Here is a 27,739-nt window from a genome sequence, read left to right as displayed (position 1 = left end):
GTCTGTGAGGTGGATTATCCAGTACAGATGTCAGATGACGCAGGTTGTAAAGACACATGTTGTTGTCTGTGAATGATGCATGCCGAGCTTCGCTTCAGGACCTCTGCTTCTGACATGAAAGCAACCGCTTTAGAAACGTCTGCAAATAAGCAGCTGATGTCAGCAGTGTGAAGGTATAAGGTGGGGATGTGCTTCGAGAGGTTTCTCGTAATGACACAATTACTATCATGAGGCAGAATCATGAGTCATCACTGAGAAAATGACCTAGTTTGGGTCTGGGACATCTTAAAAGGCCTTGTGCAAAACCAGAATGAATGAAGAAAATTCCGACAGTGAGTCACCGCAGCATGCAAAGTAAAAACAGCGACCCTGCACATGGACAACAAAGGTCTGCTCCATCGCGCCAGAGGACAACACTTCTTATTAAACGAAACGGGACTGGCTTGAAGAATGAAAGAACTTGAGTCATTGACCAAACACTAGAATTTCAGCTGGTTCAATGAACATCGAGCCACCTTTCCCTGCACACACCTACAGTGTTGTTTTTAAGAAGGAAAAGACACACAGCAGCAAAGACTCCACACATATGAAGCAAATATCATAAAATGAAAATGTCCTTATCAAAGCCAAAACAGTGACCACCGCAGATACACAGCATTTAAATGATTTTGAGCATTGTTACCTGCGTTATTGCTCTTGTACATAAAAAGTTACCTTCACAAACTGTTGCTCTATTATTAATGATAAAACATATGGTTCCTGGCCTCATAAATCCTGATGAAAGCTACCCTGTGTTAGTGCTGTGTCTGGTTCGGGTTAAGGGGTAATTATATGACAGTATAGTTCAGCCCAACCAGTTTCTAGCCTGGAGGAAGCACAATCACTGCTGACTGTAGTTTCCTGTCCAATAGCTGCAGCACAGAAGTCTGAGGCAAGCATAGAGAGAGGAGAGACCGAGCGCAGAGGAGGGTTACAACTCATCTGAAGAGTTGAAACAAGTTTGGGACGGTGGTGTACTTGGACTTTGTTTGCAGGAACGCAGCCGAAGGTGAGGAAACCTGCAGTGCAGACAAAGAGGCTTCATCGAGCTGCCTGCAGAGACACACAAACTTTCCCAACATCTGGTGTGCTGGAGGACGGGGCGAGAAACTTTGGAGGCGGAGAGAAAACTATCTTCGCTGGAGAAAAATGCTTTGAATCGGGAGCTTGGGGCACCTCGATGAGCCGAGAAGCGATTTGGTGGCAAGAAGTGACAAGAGTGGAGGGAAAGAGGACGGGAAAGGTCTCCAAGTCCACCTGGAGCGGTCAGAGGATGAATTAGCCCGAGTGTTTGGCTGCACCGCGTCCCAGCCAGAGAGCAGGTAAGAAGTTGTTTCGTCGTGCTGTTGTTGTGGATCAAAGCGGGTTATTGTGCAGCATAAACGCAGACAGAAGACGGATCCCCGCACTGCAGCGGAGCTCCGTCTGAGCATGCACGGACTCGTTCTGGGGCAGCAGGGCGCAGACATGCAGGGAAGGTAAACAGAATACGCCCGTTATGAGCGAACAGTCACATTCAGTATTACTGAGCAGAATTTAAGTTTCGTTTGAAAAGCAAGTCTTATTGTTTTAAAATGTCCTTATTTTAGCTAGAAGTTTGGCACAGTTTGTGAGACTGAGCTGCGTGTTTTTCTCTTTTCCCGAAACTTCTTTAACTTGTTTTTTTTTTTTTGGCGTTTGAGGATAAAACGAAACCCACCGTCGTTTTTAAATGCGAGAGAAGAAGAAGAAGTAGTGCGTAAACCGAACATGAGCTCATAATTCATTCATCTTTAACATTCTTTCGCCAACTAAAACTTTAGCTCTAGGTTGTCAAAGGTTTTGGGGGAGCAGAGAGCAGAGCCGCGGGAGCGCGCAAACAGCTGTCCAGCTGAGCTGCTTTGGCAGGCTAGGCGCGCGCCAAACACACGTTGGCACGTGACACAGACGCTGAACTTGTCCCGTTTAATCATGAGTCACACAAGGTGCCCGCTGCTCGGCTGTGATTGGCTGCTCGAGTCAGACACAACACACCTGTGACCTGATTTCAGCAAATTAAGCAAGTACAAAAGGAGCAGAAAGTTTATATGTCACCTAGCAACCATTCAGAAAGAACTTAATGCAGCCTCGCGCCAAAAATACCAGCCTTCTCTTATTTAAGAATTATAGATTCTTGTTTTTACTTTATGTCAATACACCCGTTTGATCTCAGTTTGCTTAAATTTACTACCAATAGTTTCAAACTTCGTCCACAGACCTCAGATCAGGCTCTAAATGTTCCCTGTGTGCTTGTTGCAGATGCTCAAATCCACAGTGACAGTTTTAAAGTGAGTCAGCGTGACGTGCACTGTTTGCTGTCTGTTTTTCTTAATGAATTACTCTTTTTTTTTTTTTTCTAAATGCTTCTTTTCATGTCAGTGTTACTGTTTCTGTTTATCTCATGTTTCAGTGTTGAAATGGCTCACCTTGACTTTAGAAGCACTCTGTTTACTGTAAATAAATAAAGACTACCATTATTGGTATTATTTGCACAACACAAGTTTAAAGAGTTTGAAAAGTATTCATTAAAAGTAGGCCATGATTAGGATTTTCTGTTGTGTTACCACTGTTTCATGAAAGGAGTCTTCCCCGTCCTCGAGTGATTTTGGAATAGCTGAGAGGGATTCGTGCTGGTTCAAGTCGAGCCTGAGTAAGCATGACCCCGTTTGCTTGTTGCTCAGCTTGAACGTCCATGAGAGATCTTCATGTGACCCATACAGTCATCTCTGTATGTAACAGTACGTCTCATCTCTGTGCTTCAGGCTCACTCCTTGGCCCTTCCACCTCCTCCCATAAGAGCCAGGCCTACGCCCATGGATGAGGACAGGAGTGCCCCTGCCATCTCCCCAGAGCCACCCGATGATGGGGACCCCGGTCCACCAGCTCCACAACCAAGCTCACACACAACCTCAACCACGGATAGAGCAAACAGCTGCCCGAACCCAAAGCCCTTTTCTATTGAAGGTAAGGAAGAGGTTGCAGCCAAAAGCAAGACAAAGCGAGAGAAACAGCTGTCCTCAGTCTGGTGTGTAGCTGGTCGGTGTTTCTGTGTGTGCGTGTGTGTGTGTGTGTGTGTGTGTGTGTTGTGGCGAACGAACAAGAGACTCGACAAACAGATGATGGGTCTGAACTTGTCTTGAAAAGGCTAATATTTAGAACCACTACCACCAAGATCAATTCAGCCTCCTTTGTTGTTTGTAGGTGTGTGTGTGAAAGAAAGTAGTTCTACACAGATTAAGGCATTTATTCTGAAAAAAAGGGATCTGGTGGATTAGTGTTGAGAGAGAAGATCTTTCCACGCTTGTTCATTTACGCGAACCTCTTTATGGTCCGATGTTGGCCAGCGTGTGTGTGAATATGTAGTTGTATGCAACACATTTTCCTTCCTTTTCAAGCTATAGGAGACCTTCTCACCCTAAAACAAGAACAGACCTATTTATTGACCTTGTGTGCGTGTAGGTTAGTTTTCCACAGTGGAATAGTCCTGAGTCACCGCATTTAAAACTTAAAGACGATGGTTGACTCAGAAGCTGTGTTCTATCATTGTGTGTTTTTGGTGGGTGTCATCGTGATTAATTTGGTCAGAGGCCTTCTTACTGACAGACGAAGCAGTTGTGAGCTGAGGTGATCGGAGATTTGTGTGTCTGGGGGACGTCCCGCTTTGGATGATCTGAGGGGTCAGGACCAATTCAGCGCTGTGGAATGCTTAGAGGGCGCAATGGGACTTCTGGGAATTTGGAAATGAACCCATGACCCTTCCCCCTTGTGTGATTGGTCATGGTAAGGTTTGACTGACACTGGGGCGGGAACAAGGTGGCATGGATCAACTCAGGCCAGCATTGTGACTGGATGACTCATCCAGGATCAGCCAAAATGATTCGAGTCTCCCATAGCTTCAGCGAGACAACAGCAGCACTGACTGTAGATCAGAGTGCAGGTCCTTTGGGGTAATTGGGGTAGGTGTGGTAAACAGTTAGGGAAATGTGCAGGGATTTGAGTGGCTTGTTGCCATGGGAACACGCAACTCCATCGGTTGATGGAGTTCTTTTATTTTTTTGTCTTGTTTTTAAAGGCAAGTCTCAACCCAGTCTATTATTATTACTGCGTCAAATGTGCAAAAATATAGAATCCACACACGCACATCTCTGTTCCCTGCTGCTTTGCGGTTTGCCACGATGAATGTAAGTACAGCATCAGATTTAATGATAATCCCTCTGCAAAGACCTTTAGAGTTACTAAACAGTCAGTTTGTGCCTGGACATGTTCTCATTGCTGTGCTGATTTTACCTGTGCTTGCTCCTCAGGAAGCCAACACAAAGTGTAACTGTGGCTTCTCCCACTAAAGTTAGACTGTGTTTGTTTGCACAGTCACATTGTGGGGACTCGCCTTACTTGTGGGGACAAAAAGTAAATCATTACAATTTAGCGTGAAGACTTGAGTTAAGGTAATGGTCAGGGTAAGTCTCCAGGAAATGAATGTAAGTCTATGTAATGTCCCCAAAAGTGATGAAAACCTACCATACGTGTGTGTTTGTGTGAGTGTGCGCACATGCATGTGTGTCAAGGCTGAGGGTAGGTAGGTGAGCCAGGGTGGGGAGGAGAAGATTGGTCAGGCAACAAGGCGCTGCTTTCAGTGCTGTGCTTCACCCCTCCACCCATCCCCTCTGCTTGCAGAGTGCAGGTCTTTGGGACAACACATAGAGCCACATATACAGATCTAACTCAGGCTCTGCCCATGGATCCATTATTAGAAATGGATGAAAGGCTCCAAGATGGCACTCCAGACAAAGTTGCTGCAGTTACTAGAAGCAGTAAATGTCATTATCCCCTTACAACAACTTGTAAATCTGCGTAAATGTCATCCACACCTGTTGCCATTTTTCTGTTTCATGAATGTAGCTAGCTAGCTGTGCAGGAAGATGACATGCCCATTCATTATCCCGGCCGCTAACCTCTGGTGGGCCAACTTTCTCCGATCTGTGGAAGCAGACCTATGTGAACAAATGTGAGTGACGTTAGTTCCCAAGTCAGCATTGAAGTGACGCCGTGCTCAAATTGTAGCTGTGTTTTTTTTTTTACACATGCATCTTTTACACTGGCTGTCTAAAAGGAAAATGCTGCCTGGGCCTCTGATTTTTCTTCTAGTAGTAGCCCTCTTAATTGATGTGTTTGCCACAATATGCTGCGTGTACAGTCGGTGCTTGCTTGTCGTGAACGTCTGCACAATCATGCAATTTGATGCAATCGCTCTGCAACAAATAACGGCTCCGTGAGCCTTTCTGTACAGTTTGGCTGACACCGTGCCAAAGTGGTGGTGTGATTCATGTCGCGGTTACTTTTTGAGGCCGTAGTTTAATTATGGCATTGAACTGGCAGCATCAGCATGGGAGCCAGCCAATCACAATGCACTAGATGAGAGTTTGAGCCCTCTTGTCACCCCATGCTTGGATAGCAGTCTTTTCTGCTGTGAGTGAATAAAGCTCTGCTCAGTCAGTGGCCATTGAATAGTGGTGCATGCGTGTGCGTGTGTGTGTGTGTGTGTGTGTGTGTGTGTGTGTGTGTGTGTGTGTGTGTGGACAGATGTGTGCCTCTCGGTGTTGTGAGTGTTGCCCTCACTCAGGCATGAAGATGCAATGAGGCTGTCTGTTTATATAGGAGCCTCTTACCACCACATGCTAGATTCCCACATTCTCTTCCACCGCTGGCATGTCTCTCACTCTGTTTTTTCTCTTCCTCTTTTTTTGCCCACCTCTCAGCTTTTGTCTCTGTTTCTCTTTCTTTCTGTCACTCTCTGTGTCAAGGCTGAGCACCAATTTGCAATTTTGAAAGAGAGCGATTTTCACATGAGTAGAGCCATGATTCTAACTATGACGTGCACCATTACCAGTGTCTTCAGCTATAGGAGCTTAAAGCTGGAGCTTGCTTATGTCCACAACTATAAGACAGCAAATTTAACCAGCTGTTGCTAATTAATGCATGAGCTGGCCAAAAAATAGTAAGACTCTGGCTTTAGTTTGGTTATAATGAACTCTGGCAACCTGGTCTGTGCTTATGCTAATACACCACTCTGTATTATTTAACATGTCCTTTCGCTGCTCAACAAGACCAACAGAGAGGTGAGTTTTTCTTTAGATCAACAATTTAGCATTAGCTTAGCATGCAGTTTGCTCCTTAGTAATGAAGAATGAATGAGCGACAGCTGGCAGAGGTAAACAGTTGTTGGAGTCTCTCAGTTAAACTTTTAAATACATGGTATTGATTTAAACGTGACATCTTAAGAGCTCTGAATCAGGCCCTCCATGCAGGATTTTGGGCTGTGCAGCACCTCGTCAAGTTAACATTAGCTAAAGCAGCTAAAGCACAGTGACAGTACACAGAGACGGTGAATAAATATATTTATTGACCTCAACAACACACATTCTTTATATGTAAAAATAAGATAATATGCTGGTGATAAATACTTTATGGAATATAAACTGCTATCGACCAAAAACTGTTGATCTGAAATAGTTCTATCAGATGTTTTCATCAAATCTTTCAGTACAGCTGCCAGTATATTAGCGTGTTTTCAAAGGTTCAGATGTTTGCTGGCGTCTCTTTGTTCATCCTGCTGCTCTGTTATATAGAATAATTCCTCTTTCTACATCCCGGTCTAAACTATGTTTGTTGTTTCTCTCTCTGTCATCGCTGCAGCGTGTCGATGCAGCTATTTGCCCGCTTGCTCCTTTTTAGTCCCTGAGGTTTGTTGAGGCTTGTGTCTAATTTGGTTTCTCACAGAGATTGAAATAAACTTGGAGCAATTTGAGGCATTTTTACAGCATATTTGAACGACGAAAATGAGTGTGCTTTTTTCCCTTCACCACCTCGCAAACATTTGAGGAACTGTTGCTGCTGCTCTGGTGGCCCGCTGGCTGTCTTTGGCTCTGTCTCTCACTCTGTCCGTCTCACTCTCCCTGTCTGTCTCTCTCTCTGAGCTGTGCAGAGTCTCCAAATCCTCATGTCATATACTGCTGACAGACAGTGTCAACATGATGTGATAGCACAAGATGCCAAGCAAAGCGTCTGTGTTGTTGAGCCACTCGGGGCCCGGGGCCTGTCGCTGTTCAGATACAGATTTGATGGTTATCTGTCCAGGTGTGTGGATATTGTCCCCTTCAGTTTTAGGCAGATATTGATACTTACATGTAATACAAATTAGAATATAAATGAGACTATATCAGAACGTATCAGTATTGCTTTTTTCATTTACACACAACATAAACATCTTGTGATGGGGATCTGTCTGAGTAATGAAAAAATTAGAATTTTAAATAGAGCTGTGATTTAGTTTTTGCCAATAAAATATTTATTGCTGCAGTATTTGTTTTGCATGTTTGCACACACACTAATACCAATATATCTATATACCCGCCTGCCAGTGTGTGCATTTGAGCAGGGTATATACTCTGTTTACGTTTGTCCCTCTGTTAACTCTGCTGCTCTCTTCCTCAATGTGAAATCCTGTTGATCCTCGAGCGTTTATGACCACTGTTTGTCCTTACTTTCCACATGTTGCACAGTACAGTGTGTGTTTGTGCATCTGGTGGCGGTGTCCCTGTTTCAGGCTCCTTGTGTTAAATGCAGCAGCATAGGACTCAGTCAGCAAAGCAGCTGCGCAGTTTTTTTTCCCAGGAACCAGAGGAATCTCAGAGACAAAGTAACACAATTAAATTCCCCTTAAGCCTGTTCGACAGCAGACAGTTTTTGTCTTTAATGAGCTTACACTGCTTCATTCTCTCAGCAGCTATAATCTCTGATTTTGGACATATTCCAGTACTGCACTCTCACAGCCCCTCTGTGCAGTGTGTGTGTGTGTTTGTGGGTACTATGCATTTCTGTGTGTGTGCTTTCAAGTTTTGGCTGGATTGCAGCGAAACAACAGCCTCCTCTGTCTTAATCTTTGTGTGTGTCTGTATGGGTGTGTATATTTGTTGAGGAATACCAATAAAAGCCACGCCGTCGCTGTAGTTGTGCTCTTTTCTTTTTTGTTGTCCTCCGTTCTGGTCAGCACTGCAGCAGTTGTGTGTGGTTTCTATCCGTTCCACTTATTAGTGCTGGCCAGAAAGCTGCTACTGCGTCGTCTCCACTAACTCCGCTCTGCTGAACATTATTCTGCTCGATTGCTCTTCACCTCGTCTCACTGTGTCGTCTTTCCAATTTTCTCTACTCTTATCTCTATCGTTATGTTTTTAGAGCTGAGTCAGCAGGGTGTGAATGTGTGCGCCCATTTGGGCCTGAATAGTGGACTTTGAAGGAAGGCCGCAACTGTACCGATCATGTGTATCATCGAATAATCTGCTCATTGTTTTTTCCATTAATTGATTAATTGTTTACTTTATTAAATCTCAGCAAATAGTAAAACATATAGGGCAGTGAAAAATAAAGTGGTAACATATGTAACACTATTTCATTTTACATTGTATTACTTATAATATTACACAGCAATGCTATATTACTAATAGATGCTATTGTTTTGCTTTTATATTTCTATATTATATGTTATAACATTGTATATATTATGTATACTTAGTATTATTGCTCTATTACTGTACAGTGTGTCTATATTACACATACTGCACATATATTATATACACAGTGTACGTTGTATACTTGGTTATATTACTATGTGTATTGTACTTATACCTAAATACTTTCACTCTATATGTAGGTCATACACCATAGCTGCTGGAGTCGCACCAACATTTGCACAGTTCAGTTATATAGTCAAGATATTGTTATGTATATATTAAATATATATTTTTATCTCTTATTTCTTTAATCTGTCATTTCTTAAATCTGTTTCTCACCTCTTTGCCTGTCTCCGTGCTGCTTTAACAGGATACAAGTTTCACTTTATTAACTCATCTGGTGTATTTTGGATGCCTGTTTGCGTCTGTCTGTGGCTGGCGGGGTGCATATGTACTGTATGCCTTTGCCAAAGGGATGTACACACCTGAGAGACCTCCTTTCATATGCGCGTTAGAAGCCTGTGCCTCTACAGAAGTGTCAGTGAAGCAGCAGAAACAGGCTTGAGGTTGTTTAAAAGGTAGCAGGTAAACTCAGCTTAGCTCTCTGTTCTCTGTGAAACAACACCCCCCCCCCACCCCCCCACCCCCCGAGATCATACCCAGAGGATCAGCAAGTTGTGCTCCTCTTCAGTTGATCCAGGATGTGTCACATCATTTGCCAGCTCATGTAACCTGCGTGTGTGTGTGTGTGTGTGTTTATGATAACCCTATATTATCCATATGTTTTCACTTTAATGCTTAACTGTTTGTTTACTGGAAAAATGAAATTCCTGTGGATATTCAGATATTCAGGGCCACTGACACGTGTACAGACGCCAAATTGCAAACACACATGAGCACGCACATACATGAACACACACACACACACACACACACACACACACACACACACACACACACACAGCATGCATAAACAAATACACAGACTCACCCACACGTGTAAACACACAGCCAGATCTTCTCAGCGGCTCTTGATTGCTCTTGTCTGATTTGAATTAGAGGCTCATCTTTCTCAGATCTCAGAAATGGCTCTGAGGTCGTGCGGTTTGGTGGTTTGATGCTCATGCCAGCACACAATTGGTTGAAGGCCTGCTTGGATGGCACCATGGGTTTGGTGGGGATGCATTTAGCTCCAACAATCGTGGTTTTGAACGTTTACGGAGGGAAAGCTTTGACTGAGTCACAAGACCGACACACTTTTAACCCATTTAGACTCTGTTGGCAGCACAAGGGCGTAGAACAGACTGCTGTACTGAAGTATGGATGTGCTCAGCTGACCTGATGATCAAACACATGTGTGCAGGTGTTCTCCAGATATTCAGACACTTGGTGTACCTTTTCATTGCATATCTTTAACATTCTGTTTTCTAGCAAGGGCAGCGATAACCAAGCATCCTTACCACTGCTGCTACTTTTGTCAAACTTCCAGGAAGGTGTGTTGCAGGTTTAGCTAAACATGTACTTCTCAGATGTAGTAATAACGGATTCTTCTTGAAGTGATTGTTGTGGAGTCATGGCGCTTCCCCTCGTGAAGACTGTCCTTTCTGTTCTTCCCACTGGGCTTTCGTGTGGCTTTGATAATGACATAATTGCCCCCAAAAGCAGCTTCCAGAGAATGTGAACAAAACAACATGAGAAGGATGATGAGAGCAACCAGTAAATGCCACCTAAAGTTCTTTTTGTTTGAATTATATTACTGATCTTGATTTTTTCAAAACCTGCCAACTGTCTTAAAGTCAATTGTTCCCGGCCTGCACATGGCAAAATGTTGATTTCTCGTGATCCATCCTCAATATTTTGATCAAAATGTATACCAGCTGCACAGAACAATGGACACTTTTAGTGAACTGATTGATTTTGATGGGCTAATTGATAATTGATTAAAGGATTATTAAACATGATGTTCATTAAAAATGCATGACGACATGTATAGCTCGCTGGCTGGGCTTATGGACAGATGGAGTTTTCCACACTGAGTGTGGTCCAATGTATTTACAAGAAAGTAAAATCAGGATGGATGGGTGAATGGATGTAATGATAGATAGACATATGCACTGCTCGAGAGCGACACACACAGCCTATAACACACACATATCTCTAAACTAGACATTTGGCAGCATCAAGGGCAACAGTTCTCACTCGTGGCTTTCATATCTGAAGCCGGCTGATTGAGACTAATGGATACAACATGGACCTTAGAAATGGCTTCCACATGTAAGAGACAAATGTGTGTGTGGGTTGAGATGGTACGAGATATAGAAACATAGAGGTATGAGTATGTGTTTTTCTGTGTTTGTGTGTGTGTGTGTGTGTGTGTGTGTGTGTGTGTACAGGTATATGTGTGGTGTTTGTGTACCACTGTCTAATAGAGCGGAAGAGCAGGAAGCACTTCCCATTCCTTCAGGTCCTGTTTATGTCTCCAACTTCACACGCACAGAAATCCCACTACACACCAAAATGCCCACAAATACACACACACACACACACACACACACACACACACACACACACACACACACACACAAACTCAAGGCAAACACAAATCCTCCAATGCTTAAAACACTGTTCCCCTTCATCAAGGTTAGACCACCTTACATAAACAAGCGATTCAGACCTTGAGCTTTGATATACTTTGTTTTCTAAGAAAATAAAGATAGTGTTCCTTCAGGCAGGCTCACGGTGCCAGGAACTCTGCAGGTGGGTAATATTTTAGTCATCCTGTTTAGCTGCACAGCGTAATGGGTCTGGGTTCACTGTTTCAACATGCAACATTATAAGCATTATAAAAAGTGTTGTTAGCAAAGACAAAACAAATTCCAGCGTGCACCCCCTCAATAAGTTAGCTAATAAGTTTATTAACTAATTAGTCTGTAAGTGCTTTTTAGGGGGTGCTGCGCTGCAAATGAATATGATTCTAATTAAAATGTAGTGCTAAACAACAGCAGAAAGTCGGCCTGACAACAGGTTTGAGAAATGTTTAACAACCAGCTCTCAGCTATTGCATGCCAAATCAGAACTGCTACCATATTAAAATTTAAGATTTGTTTTTGGTTCGATGTCTTTGTCCCTCTGTGTGTCACACGCACACAAACAGAGCCACGTACTGTTTAATGGAATTCACTAAAAACATGTGAAAAAAACATTTCATCATATCAGCATCTTTAGCGTTTGCGTCGTGAGACATCACTTACTGGTAGTTAGTCATTGTTACAATAAATGAACAAAATATGTAGCTGTCATCAAGCACACCTCTTCATCATCCCGATGGTAGTTTTTTAAAATGTAGTAAGTGCCTTTAAGTAGATGTGGGCAACAGGGAATAACATTATTATCGCAGCATCTCATCGAATAGTGTGTGATGATACTTTGACTTTTGTCTGTTTGTATGTGTGTTTCACAGGAACAAAATGGGATCATTGAAGAAGAACAAAGAATAATTTAAGGCTGCAGCCAACTTCTCATTATCGACTAATCGATTCTAAAACTTCAGAAAACAGTTAAAGATTTCCATCTAATTTTTCCAGAATCCAGGACGACATGTTCAAATGTCTCCATCTGAATGATCAGGTTACCTTGGTGCTGCTAAAGACTGATATAAATCATAAATTATATAAAGCAAGCATTTCTCCAACTACTGTATCAGTACAGTAGTTGTATTTGCACAACCGTCTTTTCAGTCCCTTCAGTCAAAGCGCTCCGACTACTTTTTCATTCAGCTCTCTCCAGCATTATAGACATTTAGCTGTAAAAGTGGGAATTAATCTGCAGAGTTATGCCAAATATGTGCAAGAATTTATTTGTAAGAGTGGAGAAGGAACGGGAACAGGAGATGAAGAGTGTGAGAGGCAGGGGACAGGAAAGAGAGGACAGATAGAGAAGTGAGAGAGAGTGGATAGAGTAAATAAACATAGCCGGGAAGTGTTGAGTCCACGCACAGGACGTGGTTTGGTTTGTGTGTGTGTGAGCATGTGTGTGTGTTTATCAAACCCAGCTGGCTCCCATTTACCCAGGAATGAGTCTGCACCTCTCAGAGGCCCAAGCCTGCCCTGCTTTGAAGGCCTCTGTGCAGTGTGTATGTATGTACGAGTGTGTGCAAATAATAACAGCTTCATTAGAGCGCCGCATGGTACCGGTGAACACATAAAACCCCCAGACACATGTTTACTGTATGTATTATGCGTGTGCATCCTCTAATGTGTTCATTTTAGACACACATGCATCCACTCTCAAACACAAACAGCCATCCCAGCGCACACATAGACCCACACAGATTTCAGGTTTCACAAGCATGCACATAGACCCCTAAACAGTCCCAAGGGTTTGGGATTTAACTGCTTCCAGATGCAAGCTCAGGACAGAGCACACACCAACACAAATACAGACAGAATCTTCTGCTTTGTTGAAGTCAGCAGAACTACTCTGTTTAAATTAATTAAGTGCTAGTGGATGGGAAATGACATGGGAGTAGACAAGTTTACTACAAGTGGGAAAACAGCTTGTGGCTGATACCTGATAATGTCCACATGGAAAGCAGCTACTCATTCAGGAAAGAAAACATGGATGCTCAAAACCTTCAAAATAAACTTAACATAAGCATAAAACTTAGTGGTCTTTGATAAAACTGTCTTAAAGGTTTTTAATTGCATGTGTCCGTACTTGTGTTGTTTTTCAGATGTGGCCCACACCTATACCGAGCCCCTCATATTGAGGGTAAATGGCACCCCAGAAAGGCTGCTAGGCCATGATGGAGACAAGTGGAACAGCAGCCTCTCACACACGGAGCTCACGACACCCAGCAAGAGTATCACATGTGAGTAAATAGCCCCCTCACACACACACACACACTCACACAGGGAGACACACACTCAGAGAGAGTGGTGAGAGTTTTATTTCCATTACCGATCAGTGGTCTGATGAGTCACATTGTCCTGACCTTTAACAAATACATTTTACACACCCTGAAGAAATAGGTCAGGTCATCATACACACAGACAGAAATATCTACATTGTCAGCTAAGTAGGTTAAGTTTCTGATGACTGAACACAAGCAAGTCTGCACCCAAATCTGAAACGAGACACATTTTCTCCTCTTCTCACTCTCTCGGGCATTTCGCTCTGTCCGAGAATGGGATTGTTGGGGTATCGCCCTGACATAGCTAGCTCAGTGTGACTGGCACTGTGGACTTCACTTACATTTCCCGGTCTCCTTTAATTATTTAGGGTGTTATTTTGGACATCTTGGTGTCGGTCTAGGGTTAGAAAAATAGCTAGCTGGTTCCACTAGCTCAACTCAGTGCACTCTCTCAGCGACTATTGCTTTAATTGGCCTTTCTGAAATAGTCAAATGAGATTCTTGGGTTTACTATCTATATTCTAAGACACAGCAGAGGAGTATCTACTATTCTATTAGAGTCGTCTTGTTGTAAACAAGGTTAAACAACAGTTTGTTTTGTTTTTTTTCCAGCACAGCCCTCCCTTATCCATCATATCCACTCACATTCATGTCACTGATGTTGTCTTTCTTACGTTTTTAGCTGCAATCTCAATAAAAGGCCATGCCGGCGTCCTGTTAGCTGAAGGGTTTAACACGGTGACCAAGTTATCCTGCATTCGAGTCCAGTCGGGGTCTGTTGTGTCATGTCATCCGTCCCTCTCACTCCTCATTTTTCTTTAACAATAAAGGCAGAAAAGACTGAAAACATGCTGCCTGTCGGTCCATTGGCATAGCTCACTACATTAGGCTTGTGGCAAATGGTGTTTATTAAAGGTTGCTTAACACTGAAATATTAAATAAAATCAATATTGCCTAATTTTTTGATACCCTACCATCTATGTCTCGACACATGGACTAAAGCACAAACCGTTGAGTCTGATTTTATCCCAGCGCTGGATGCTGACACCAAACGTCAGTGTGATTTTTCAGTCTTTCTTTTACTTCTGTTACAGAACCCAGAAGTTCGCCTGAGCTCGGGAGGAGAGCTGAATGTGTCTCTCATTGTGTGTGTGCTTTGTTTACACTCAGCTCTCCAAGTCCAAACTACTTCCCAAAATCTCCAGGTGTTACACTCCCACTGGGTGTATCACCACCTCTCCACCTTAATTTGCTGGTGAGGAGTGTCACAACACCTGGAAGTTCTCCTTCCAGAGTCATATCACTAACCGCCACCACCCATTTCCCTCCCTCATATTACAAGTCCAACAGCTATGTATTATGTATGTCAGAGACTCTCTTTCACTCCTCTTGATGTGCAGTCGCTCCAGTGTGCCGTATTAAAGCCAAAGGTTACTCAAGTATGCTATGTCATTACCTCACCACATTTATTTTTCTTGCTTTCACTCCAGTTTGGAATAAGTCAAATCTCAACCTAATTCACCAGCTAGTTCTACTATGCTATTTATTCACTTAAAAGACTGAGCTTTGCAATAAAAGCGGCTACAAAACTCTGGCTAAGTTGTCTCGATGCCTGGCTGCTAACCTGAAAGCGCTGTAAAACTTTGAAATGCCCTAGAGTGGTCTAAGTCTGTCCTTCCCGTCATTCAAAGAAAAAAAAAAGGCACGGTGTCAGTGAATGAGGGATGGGTGAAAGCAGGAATGGAGGCGCGAAAAGACGGTTGAGCAAGCTGACATGTGAGCATGTGTTAGAAAGCTATGAGCATTTTTCCTGGAATCCAGGGCCAGCCATGGGTGACACGCACAAACACACAAACCGGCCCTGTCATAATAGCTAGTTTGTGGTAACTGAATAACCAGCAGTCGGTTCAGGCAGGAAATGGATAAGTAGGTGAAACGCAGTGTGTTTTGAGTTGAGTAGGTGTGTGAATGTCTGCTGTCTCTGTCTATGTTTGGGCCTCTACCTGTCCTGTCTGCTGTGTGTGTCTATTTCAGGCCCAGGCTGGAAGGCTGAGAGGTTTGAGTTTGATTTTCTTACTGCCTCTCTCTCTCTCTCTCTCTCTCTCTCTCTCTCTCTCTCTCTCTGCCTTATTTTACATCCCAATAAAACCTATGAAACCCACCAGCTCCATATGCTGTGTGGGGAGAGTTATGCAACTACAGCAGGATTGGACAAAATGTACCGCCATCCACACCAGTCCTCGCTGGCTTTTCATTTGCCTTCATGTGCCTCCTCCCTCCCTTCATCCATAGCTTCCTCCCTCAACAACTTGCACAATCACACATGTGTTCATGGGACTTGAACCACAAACTAAACAGTTCTAAAACTTGATCCCTTTCTCAGGTGAACACGGACAGCTTACGCTTGCCTGTCTGCATAATGATATGTTTGTGTCTGCCCGTGTGAGTCGGTTTGCGAGCCTGCGAGCCTCATAAGCTGCTATCAGCAGTTTAAATACGGTCTGCATCATCTGCAATCAATCAATCATGTGTTTCTCTGGCTTCATAATGAGTGTGAAGACATAACAAAAATAGCTGTGATTCAGGTCTGCGGTGAGGTCATGGCTGTGTGACATCTGCTAATGTGTGTGTGTGTGTGTGTGTGTGTGTGTGTGTGTGTGAGCCAGAAGGTGAGAAAACAGAAGCAAAAACAGACAATTCCTCCGTCTCGCAGTGATGACATCAGAGCTGTAGTATGCGTCTGGCCCTGGGCCTGTGACAAGCTGTCTGAGAACAATGTGCAGAGCGAGCTGTGAACATATGTGAGTGTGTGTTTCTGCACGAGCAGAGACACACTGCCTGTCAGTGATGTCATGAGCACACTGCTGTCTTTGACGTCACAGTCGCAGCAGGATACACATGTTCACAGATGTTTAACTGCTTGCACTCTCTTGGACTCACGGGGGAAACAATGACACATGTAATTCATCACTGACAGCATCGCAGCAGCATTTATGACTCGTTATTTTTATCAGTTTGAGTTTTTTTCAGTAAACGAGATGGACGTCAATGAGACAGAACGCAGCCGTTTTTATGCATGTGCGAATGAGGGCATGGAAGTGTGTGTAGGGGAAATGCTGAGTGGGGCTGTTTGTTATTATCTTGTCATCAAATGTCAGGAGTGTGTGGTGTGTTGTTGGTGGGAAATCTAACAGGACGGTGACATTGTCTTTAATTAGATACAAGTCACTGTGCTGAAACTGTTTTCCATCTCTGTACCTTAATTCTCTCCTTCCTTTTCTCTCAGTCTTTCTTCCCTGTCTGCCTGTCTTCCCCATAATTCAGTATCTCCTTGTTGGTCACATTTAATCACATACATGCATATTCTGTGTTTAGTGTCAGATGACTCAGAGCGCTGGAAAGTTCAGATGTGTGGACAGGGGTCATGTCAGGGGTCATGTGTGATTGAGGTGGTTGGTTGATGTCTCAGGTCAGAGATGAGTGTTGTGGTGTGCTTTGCAAGTTCGCTAGTGTTTCCTCTTCTCTTCTCTTCAAAACATAGGTCTAACCGCCCCCCCTCGCCCCCCCACCTCCTTGAAATATTTGCACACTGTTTCCATTCATTTGTCAGGTGAAATTCATACAAATGAGTCACATGTTGCAAAAAAAAAAAAAAAAGAGAGAGAGAGAATTTAAGTGCTTTTCCAACAGCTGGGTTGAAGGCAATACTGTAAATAGAGTGTCTGAATGTCTAAGAAAAACCACACGAAAAAATGTTTTTCCAGAACTTTTTGGTTTTGGGCAAGTTGTTGTTGTTCTTTTGCATCAGCTAATGTCATATTTCATGTTTTCGTGCGAGCACAAAAACAAAGAAATATACTTGCCAAAATACAAAAGACTAATGCTCATGCACGGCTGTATTTTTCCTGCTGTACAAAAGGCTCTTTTCTGCAGACGTGCAGGCACGAACACATCAGTCAACTAGCGATCAGTCAACCCTTTGAGTGCTGGCAGAGTTTGGTCATATTTAGACTGTTGTACTTAAATACTTTCCAGGTGAATGAGAATATCTCAATAATTCCCATTTTATGCTAAATGATTTGATTTGTGAATTAGATGTGAATTTGTGTTAAGAAGTGAATCTGTGGTTTTTCTGGATGTGTAATAACAAAAAAAAAACTTTGAAACTTTGACAGCGAGGCAATTTGAAGGTTAACATGTTATTTCAGGTGACTGTTTACAATCATGAGGATTGATTGAGTTCAAAATTTCTCTCTGCTGGAGGTGCAGCTCTGTAGTACACCCTCAAGGGTCATAACAAGCTCCAACAACTGAACTTAAAAGGGATTTAAATGTGCCTTTAAAACACCATAACTCACAATGATACCAGGCCTGCATTTTCTACTTCCTTTAAATTGAATGTTAAAATTACATTTGAACTGCACACTGGGAAAACCTTTTCACACTGGCCTTCTGTTGGTAGTTGCAGATAAGGTGTGGGATTTTTTGCACACTTTGGTATCTTTAGTCTGGCATCACAAACACAAACACTAACTGTAGCAGCAGCACCAGTTTCAGTAATGCATCAAAGTTATTGGTTTATGCACAGTCTTGCAAACTGTACTTATGTATATAAGAATAAGTACCTGCTTTACGTCACCATTGTTACAAAAGATTGTTAGTGCGAGCATTTTAATACCGTAAGTAAAACAAGTAAAGAACATATCTGAGCTGAAACAAGAGAAGTCGCTTCTCCTAATTGTGACATGAACAAACTTTCAGCCAGACACATACAGTCATACAGTAAAGTGTGGCAATGCTGCAGTTTTAAAGATCAAACAGACTTTTATAACTGGAACTGATAGAGATTGAACAGAAATACTCAAGTCGAACATTATACATCACCATTTGTGTGTTAAAATTGTTAAAAACATTTTTTAATGGAAAGTAACAAGAATTAACCTTTAATTTTGGCCAAAGTTGATGAACAGTTTTGCCGTCGTGCCTAATTTTGAAGCAGCAGTCTTGTGCGTCTGACTAAACTCTGCCTTCACATGCCTTTTTTATTGTTGTCAGTGCAGCTAAACAAGCCTCATTAACAGAGTTCTGTTGGGTTGAAGTGCTGTATAGAGGCCAGAAATGAGGGGACATCTCATTGAAAACTCTTTTAAATAACATTATACACCACCAACTTATCATTTTCCCATTCTCACAGTTTTAGTAGTTGACACTTAGGCTTTTGCCCACAGTTAAAAACAACACAACTATGCAAGAGAAACCCAGAAGGGAGTCAGTGGGTAAGATGTTTCTGGGGAACTGTGGTGAGTGGATGTTTTACAGGCACTTCAAAACAGTTAGTGGATTTTGAAATGTTGTGAACTTTTTTCTTCGTGCCAGATTTCATTATTCATGGCACATGTCCTTATCTCAAAAAAATCACCATGCAACTAATCAAAATAGCAGTTTCAGCATTTGGTGTTAAGTGTTCAGAGTGAGCAGAAAAGACATGTCTGGACACCCATATCCTTTGCTCCTGCTCTATTGTGCTTGATAATGCAAAAACAGCATTTCTGTACATTTGCATATAGTTAGTATAGAGGCAGATTTGTGGGTGCATGCATCATTCATGCATCCATTCCTTTTCCCTTTGCAGATTTGGTCTGATAAAAAAAAAAAAAGAAATTTCCATTTTTATGACTTTAATCTCCTTGTCTATATAGTTCAGCACTTTCAACACTTTAACCTACATAGACAGACAAACTGCACCAGAGGAGACGGTAGGATAAAGCAGCTGGAACAGTGACAGACTTCACCGTCACTCTGGTGACTCATTCCAGCAGAGGATAAGTAGAGAGAGAGACGAACAGCAGTTCTCTGGTCTGGGAGGGAGGTGTGTAAGTACAGGGTAGCTGAGAGACGCCAGGAGAGGAGGAAGAGGTGGAGGGTGTGTGAACGGGGGGTGGGTGATGGTGATTCACTCAGGCTTAATGGCCCAACACATGCACACATACACACATCACAGGGGTCGCGGGACCCCCAGTGGCCGACGCTGCCGTGTTAGCGCCACGTACGTGCACTCTGCGGTCTCCCAGTCTCATCATGTTAATCCCGCAGTCATTTGGCTCCTTATTTGCTGTTATTTTTAAGTAGCTCCCACTGCTGAATCATTGTGTTTATGAGTCACACCCATGCATCCTCCTGGTCCAAATATGCACAAGCAGCAACCCAGTTCTTTCTTTCTCTCTCTCTCTCTCTCTCACTCACTCCATCTTCTTCCCCTAGTTCTGAATCTCAGACAAAGGGACCCTGTGTTTTTTTTTTGAATGTGTGTGTGTCTGCACGTGTTCTCGCATGCATATATTTGTGTGTCTGAGTGGGCCTAACCTCAAGCTCTGTTTGGAGACAGTCCTGACTCCCCGTCTCTCTCTTTCTGTCTGCCTGCCTGCCAAATCCGCCTATGTGCTGTGCTCATACACTCGCACAGACACACCACAAACTCGCAAGAAGTACGAATTTCTCAACAGCTCACAATCCCCCAGACAATACAGACCAAGAGGGAATACTGAAATACTGGAATACTGTGCACAGCTTCCCTCCCCTCTCTCTAATCCCCTTCCTCTCTCACCGACCTACATCCTGGCCAGCTCAGTGTTAAAATACTGCATTGTGCAAAAGGCTAAAAGGGAGCAATGAGAAAGAGAGACAGAAAGGGAGGACACAGAAAGGGAGGAGATGAAGTGAGGGAGGAAAAGAGGAAGAGAGAGAGAGACATAACACAGGAGAGCAGCAGGTATTGACTTTTGACATACTTTAGAGGAGAAAGTATGGCTCCTTCTCACTAGCCCTGCACATGCATGCACGCCTACACACTCATACAGACACACACACACACACACACACACACACACTGGCCCTGCAGCCTGCCAAACATCTGGAGCAAAGTTAGAAAACGCTGAATGAAAGAATCTTTAATAACACTGGATTGGTTGTGTGACCACGGTCATCAGCCAATCAAAACAGGGCCGGATGGGTTATCTGTCTCACAGCGGTTATCGAACGGACGCTTTTATTACCAGTCGTGTTTCATAGCTAGAGCTCAGGACCACACTGTCTCTCAGTGCAACTCTGTGTGTGTGTGTGTGTGTGTGTGTGTGTGTGTGTGTGTGTGTGTGTGTGTGTGTGTGTGCGCGTGCGTGCGTCTGTGTGTCGACAGAGTTCCTGCTTTGATTCTCTCTGACTCTGTTGTACTTTACCCTGCCCCGTTAATTCTTACCACGCCTCTCGAGACCATATGCTTTCAGGTCAAAAAAATATTTAGGGCCTCAAAAGGATGGTATTAAATACTACCATAATATATAAAAACCAGGCTTCCATTTTATTCTTCTTTTCAGGGTGTGTGTTTGCTTTGGCAGCGAAGGTGTGCTTTACTGCCTCCATCTCTCAAGCGCAATAGTTAGTACTCGGCTGCTCTTGGAGGTAAAATATACCAAATGGTATACTGAGCCAAGATGAACAAATGTGCATGCGTGTTGTATCATAACTGCATTGTTCTGAAAACTCAGGTACTAAAAGGATGTTTTTTTTGTCCGCTCTCACACTATTCATTCATCTTGTCCTTTTTTTCCGTGCTGTCTCTTTGTAGTTGTGCATATGGGTCTATAGGATCAGGGGTCAGTTCAGTAAATGCACAGCTCTTCCCATGAGCTGGTGCCTTTAGGGTAGGCTTTGTAATTGGACTCAGTTTCCCAGAGCCTCCTTCTCCATGATGCTGCACCAGCACAAATCTGCACACACACACACACATACACACATAGTGACAGGGGCTTTTCTGATTAGCTACGTGTTGGCGAGCCTACTGGCACATTTAAATGCACATTATACGCATATTTCAGTCCCATTAATGTATTTGATATAAATCCTTTAAGAATAGGTTCACATTTCCATATGTATATTGAAAGCACAGTTAGTCTCTGTAACTGGTGCTGCTGTCCGTACTGGCCGCAAAGAGATCCCTTCTTAAAGCCAAAGTGATTATGATGAGACTGAAATCTGCTTGATTTGTCTAACTGAGACTGCTGAGGCCTCATTTTAGCATCGGATGAACTCGCGTACATTGAAGTTGCTTTTGAAAAATATCGCTTAGGGGCCCGTATGGACAGGAGATGACATGACATGAGGGAATAACAAGCGAGTCACTTTGAAAATTGATCATTTTAAATAATTTATCAAGCAAAAACGTCAGTCACTTGAAATGTGAGGATGTGCTGCTTGTCTCTATTTTTTATTGTATATTAGTATATTAGATTAGGGATGAACATTTAAACAAAATATGTCTGAAATTGCAATATGGCCGAGTGCAATGATCACAGGGTGTGCAGTGTTTTGATACAAGTTACGATGTGTCACAACATATTATCAGAATAATCAATAAATTAATTGGCAATGAGGAGTTTGAGTCAAAATGATGCTAGAATCCTGCAGTAGTAAGAATAGGAATGTCAGTCACTTATATTCATGCGGTCCTCTAATATGGATGCAATATATACATACGACCTGAATAGTGAAGATTATTTGTCTTCTTCTTGCATTTATATGATATCATAATGACAAAGCAGAACAGCCCAATAACAGGGACCTAACAGAAACACCACTGATCCGATCTCAAATGATTTTGAATGTGTATGCATTTAAAAAGTGCTCATTATCCACAGCCTATTGTAAATGGATGTCCTTTTGTCCCTCCCCAGCTCAGCCAGCAGCCAGATCCACACCTGTCCACCACACCCAGCCATGTCGGACACAGCCCAGCGGCCAACTGCGCAATGGAGCCAAACACCACGCACACACACACTCCCCCCACACGCACTGTCTGCATCACATGCACACGCCTCACACGCATGCCCTCCAGTCCAACGGGGTCAGGAACGGGGGCCCTCATGACCACCCTAAGCTGGGCTCCCTCCCGAGAGGCGGCTCATCCACCTCCTCGTCCTCCTCGGCAGGGCCCAAACAAACCAAGAAATTACAGTCCAACCCCTCCATCACCTCCCAGAGCAGCAAGAGGAGCAAGAGCAGCTCCAAGAGCAACAGCTCCCAGATTCCCACAGAGGCACAGGATGGTAAGATACAGAGACTGACGGAGGGCCTGCGGCGGCAGGAGAGGGAGGGGGTAGATAGCAAGGTTCAACATCAAAGTTTTTACCACGTCTCGTCTGAGCGGAGGATCAGACTTCTTCTTTCCCATGGCACATTTTCTCTGAGCCCAAAAACAGTCATGGCAATCACTTCTTTTTTATAATTTGTATGTTTTTGCCATAAATTGGAACTGATGGTTTATGATATACAACAAAATTAATGGAAAAAGACAGCAAAAATGCAATTTACTAACTTGTTCAGTTCAGCTGAACAGTGTGTTTTGTACTCACTCAAAATGTGTCAAGCAAACTGCATTTTTAATCTTTACCAACTGCAAATGCTAACTGAAAATTGATTAATCAGAAATTAAAGGAGAAATTCATCAGGCAGGAGAATAAATCACATTAACCTTGTCATTCCTTCAATGACTCCTGTTAAGCAGGCCTCTGTTGGCTGCTTTGAAACGCGGGTTTGTTCCACTGCCTCTTGTCTTGAGTGGCTGTGTCAACGTGTTTGTCTGTAAAAGAAAGCAGGCTACATCCACCATACTTGAAAAGTCATGACAAACTGCAAATAGCATGGTATTTATTCTCTTCAACTCAAGGTAGTGTGGTGAAAGAGACCTTCTCCTTTCACTAATACTTGAAAGCACAGATTGGCGTGTCTTCTACATGACTACTGCTGATACTGAGAACTCAACAAAGAGGAGAGTGGTTCAGTGGTTGAACAGAGAGGTAAAGATAAAAGACTTATTACCAAGGCCGATTTGGTAAGACCAGAAATGTGTTGTTTTTTTAGCTCTATATAAAAGAGCAGATGTCGTAAGTTAGTGTGCTAATGCCACCAGGACATTGGCAGCCGTTAGTCTCTGGCACTGAAGAAAAATGTTTTCTTGTGAGCTAATTACTCAATCATGTCCCATGATTTCTGTCCTATTTTCAAACTATTTCTGACAGCCTATAATTTATTTTTTTGACATTGCTTCATTGGCATGATGTATAAATACATTTATGTTGCCAAAGCAAATAGAGAAAGAAGATGTTGGGGAAAAGACACAAAGAAAAGGAGCGATGGCAATTAGAAAGTTCTGAAGTTTACACTCTGTCTGTCTGTCTGTCTGTCTGTCTGTCTGTCTGTCTGTCTGTCTGTCTTTGTCTCCAGACTGCTGTGTTCACTGTATTCTGGCCTGCCTCTTTTGCGAGTTCCTAACTCTGTGTAACATCGTGCTGGACTGTGCCACCTGCGGCTCCTGCGCCGGGGACGACTCGTGTTTCTGCTGCTGCTGTGCGTCGGAGGAGTGTGGCGACTGTGACCTGCCCTGTGACATGGACTGTGGCATCATCGACGCCTGCTGTGAGTCTGCAGACTGCCTGGAGATCTGTATGGAGTGCTGCAGCCTTTGCTTCTCCTCCTGAGGCCCCTAGCCAACATCACGGGGGGCAAAGTAGATACACACTCCCACAAGCCCGGGAACAACTTCGACCAGTGTCTCATCCGTGCTTGAGAGGCACTACACCCAGTCTTTGTGGTCTGGGCTCTGTGGTTTACACTATATTGGCTGGCCTAGTTGGCAATGTTTCTTAGAGGGTTTGCCAAGTAAAATATGTGACCTAATGCTGAGAGCAGTCACTGGTGAATTCTTCTTTCCTCTATTGATCAAAAGATGGGACAGTAGCCTTGCCTTGTCTATGCTGTTGGTCCATTGCTACACAGCTGGGTGTATGGTGCAGAATGAGTTCCAGCTGTGGTCCACGAGTGTCTGCCAGCCTGTGCAGACCGGGCTTCTGGACCCTCACAGATCAAGCTATTATTACAATGGAGCCCCTTGTGCCGTCTGAATGACTGGAGTTCTCCAAGCATGAAAAATGACCTCTAAAGGCAAATGAGAAAATGGCTCCATTTAACCGGATTTTAGTGTTTCTGTAGATAAGAGCAGCACCATAATGGGAAAATGGACGCTCAGATCTCAGTAGAAATGTAGTCTGTCCTCCTGTCCTTGGCAAGGTTAAAATCTTCCAGTTTGATTGCATACAGTGGCCTTTGTGACACACACACACACACACACACACACACACACACACACACACACACCCTTAGTGGAGGATGTTGAATCCACTGCTGTCTTTGTCCTTGTTGCAATGTGCAAGATAGAGAAAACATTAATGGTGGCTTGTGGCAATATTACAGACAAATTTTCTTTTGTTAATATGAATCTCACTAAACGGACTTATTCAGAGAAGAACCATGAGAGTGTCATGCATCATTCTGAAGATGGGTCCCATTAAATGAGTACTGTAAGTGATGGACATCACAGAGCGAATGGTCGATAGCATCTGTCATGGACACATTCTCTGCTCTAACATGTGAAGGGAGAGGGTTCTTAATCAAAAGTCTCTCCTCGTTTAATGTTTCACATCCTGTTTATTTTACTTTTTTATGTAGAGGGGCTTCAGCTGTATTCAGGCAATATGTCTCGCCTGAATGGTCAGAACTGGCAAAGGACTGGTAGAGGATTGGAAGGCATCATCTCTTTTTTTAATAAATTTCATTTTTCTTTCGTTCTTGCTGTGTGAACAAATGGCCTTGGCTTAGCTCAAGGCCTGAATTTTCAAGTAGGTTCCTCGCCTTTACCAAATCTCTATTAATCCTTGTTTTGTAGATTTTAGTTAAGATATTTGCATTCCTCCTCCAATGTGAAAATCACATTTCTGTGTTATCGGGTTTTGCTGGGCTCTCTGTAAAGCAGACATTGCTCAACATCTAATTTAATTCCTTGAATGAAAATCTCAAGACATTATGCTAAGTTAGATCCATATGCTCGTAGTATGAATGGTACGCTTTTGATAACAGGCCTGCACTCTCATATGTTCAGATTCGTACCTTCTCCACCCCAATACCTCTTGGGATGTCACCTAGATCTCTTGTGCATTTTAAAATGACTTGACAGAAATCTCTCTCTTCTCTGATCAAATGCTGTTTGTGCAATCCTCTTTTCTTGGAAATACCAAAGAGTTTTTCTCTAACCGAACCTTAGTTTCTAGACCTATAATTACTTGTACATTGAAGGGTTTTTGCTATGCTAATGTGGCTGTGGTTGATTGAACCCTATTTTAAGGGCTGATATATAACTTTGTCAAGTAAGAATGAACACTAAAGGCTGTAAATCAACCTGACCGGACCGAAGCAGGAAATGTTTTGGAAATCAACTAATACAGCTTGATATTATGACTCTTCGTGTATGTTTTATATTAAATTGAATGTGTGTCAAATTTTGGGACATGCTTAAACTCAAGTGAGACAAAATCCTGGAGAGCCCTGGAAAACAATGCAATTCTTTACAGTGCAGAGAGATTTATGAAGGGAGAACTGGATTATATAATGTTATGTTTAGAAGTGATGACAGTGTCATTTGTTTGGATTTATGAGATATTCTGAGTGCAGATTCTGTCAATGGTGCTTCACCTCGGGACATATCAATACTGCTTATCAACAAGAGGCCAACCATTACAAATAATAAAAACAGTTTGCTGCCACTGGAATACAATTTGTACACAGTAAGCCTACAAATGTTAGTTAGCTACACAAGCTAATGTTAGCATAACTGGTCCTCACTGTTCACAAGGACACATCTACCTGTTAGCCGACAGTGTTAAAATAAACAGATCACTTTGCTGAAGGCCAGAAATAATATGAATACATATTATCAAATGTTTCCTACTGGCCCATTTTACTGCTAAAACAATAGTTTCAGTGTTTTTTAACCCAACCCAACTGACATGTTGTTTCCTATCATTTATGACTGTGCATAACTACAACGTCACTCACTCCAGCTCAAGTTTCAGGACTCTGCTGCAGTGTTCTCAAACACCGCCTGAAGAGGTACTTTTTAGGCTTTCAAAACCAGGATAAATATCAGTTTTCATAACTGTGAAGCTTATCTGTTGTCTTAAACCTTGCCCTCCGTTATGTTGAATTGATTTTATTTTTCTCAAATTCCTGTGCCCAGCACATATGCAACTGGAGAAATAAAGTCAACAGACACTTACCTGTGATAGACAGTAAGGCTTTGCAGCTGTCTTTTTAGCAGTAGATCACATAAACATGTCTGGTTTCCAAATGTAGCTTCACCTTGTTTTTTTGAAGAGGTGAACAGGTTCTCCTGTTGGACTGTTCAGTGCAGAGTGGTAAGTCAGTCAGTACTACAGCTAGAACTTGCTATGCAACATAAATCATGTGAAACAACATTTTAATAAGGGCTGAGTTGAAAAACAGTGAACACATCATTTAAGTTTAATTTAATGATGTCGGAATAATTTTTTATGACTTGGTCATTAAATACTACTTTATGTCTATACTGCGAAGTGTTTCACAATTGGTGGGGAATGAAGGCAGTGCTGAGGGAGAGAAAAATCCAACTGGTTGGTCTGGACGTAGAAAGTCCCCAGATGAACACCGGTCTTACATTAAACTATTCTCTGGGTTTTAGAGATGATCTGGAGACATGGATTGTGTCTGTACCAGACAGGTCTTCATCTCATCCCCCAGTATTTCCCTTGTATTCAGTCAAGCTATTTCAGTCATACTGGAAGAAAACACAAGTTTACTTTCAATTTTTTGCATACTCAGTATTATCAGTATTTTTGTGAGAAGTACCTTGACCAAAGACATTTCCAACTGTTGACTTTCATGGATTTATTATCTTATTATGAGATGGAATTTGGATGTTGATTTAAAGGGCTGGCCACCTCTGCTCGTACGCTGAAAGTTATCCTAGCCCAGCTGAATTGTTACTAGACTGTAGTCCACTATAATGTCATTTTGTTTACACTACCCCCCATTTAATGTCATTTTGAATTGCTGTCCAGGAAGTCACATTAAAATCTCTTTGTTTAATACTGAATAAACAATGTGAACTCCAGGAGACATGTATCGTTCTTTCTTCATTTTCACCTGGGCTCCAAGCCCATTACATTATGGCCTTATTGCATTATGGTTATATAAATACTCCTTTTGTAGTGTAGTCTAACTGATAAGAGAATGTCATGTAGCAATAAATGAATCTAATAACAACAAAGAATCGTTGATTCATCACCCGGACAGTGCTGAATTAACGAAATTCAATATGCAGCTTAAACTGCTTAAACATTTG

At 42.7% G+C, this 27,739-nt stretch overlaps 1 protein-coding gene across 2 annotated transcripts; it reads left to right on the top strand.

Annotated features, from left to right (window-relative positions):
* Positions 1-961: 961 nt before the first annotated feature.
* Positions 962-27,449, top strand: mdfi (MyoD family inhibitor). 2 transcript variants are annotated; one of them, XM_076745801.1, is made up of 6 exons: positions 962-1,361; positions 2,638-2,707; positions 2,820-3,021; positions 13,297-13,434; positions 22,203-22,574; positions 23,752-27,449. In XM_076745801.1, exons 3-6 carry the CDS (start codon positions 2,871-2,873, stop codon positions 24,003-24,005), a joined length of 915 nt encoding a protein of 304 aa, XP_076601916.1. In that variant the 5' UTR covers positions 962-1,361; positions 2,638-2,707; positions 2,820-2,870; the 3' UTR covers positions 24,006-27,449. The 2 variants fall into 2 exon arrangements, with proteins under 2 accessions (XP_076601916.1, XP_076601906.1); XM_076745791.1 differs by lacking the exon at positions 2,638-2,707.
* Positions 27,450-27,739: the final 290 nt, after the last annotated feature.

Source organism: Chaetodon auriga, chromosome 2 (genome assembly GCF_051107435.1).
Source record: "Chaetodon auriga isolate fChaAug3 chromosome 2, fChaAug3.hap1, whole genome shotgun sequence".
In the NCBI taxonomy this organism is placed as follows: domain Eukaryota; kingdom Metazoa; phylum Chordata; class Actinopteri; order Chaetodontiformes; family Chaetodontidae; genus Chaetodon; species Chaetodon auriga.
This window is presented reverse-complemented; position numbering and strand designations above follow the sequence as displayed.

Excerpts from the sequence above, each read along its gene's own strand:
- mdfi (XM_076745791.1), top strand. The coding sequence starts at position 2,871 with ATGGATGAGGACAGGAGTGCCCCTGCCATCTCCCCAGAGCCACCCGAT. Across the intron at positions 13,435-22,202 it reads ACCCAGCAAGAGTATCACAT|CTCAGCCAGCAGCCAGATCC; the intron begins GTGAGTAAATAG and ends GTCCCTCCCCAG. Across the intron at positions 22,575-23,751 it reads TCCCACAGAGGCACAGGATG|ACTGCTGTGTTCACTGTATT; the intron begins GTAAGATACAGA and ends CTTTGTCTCCAG.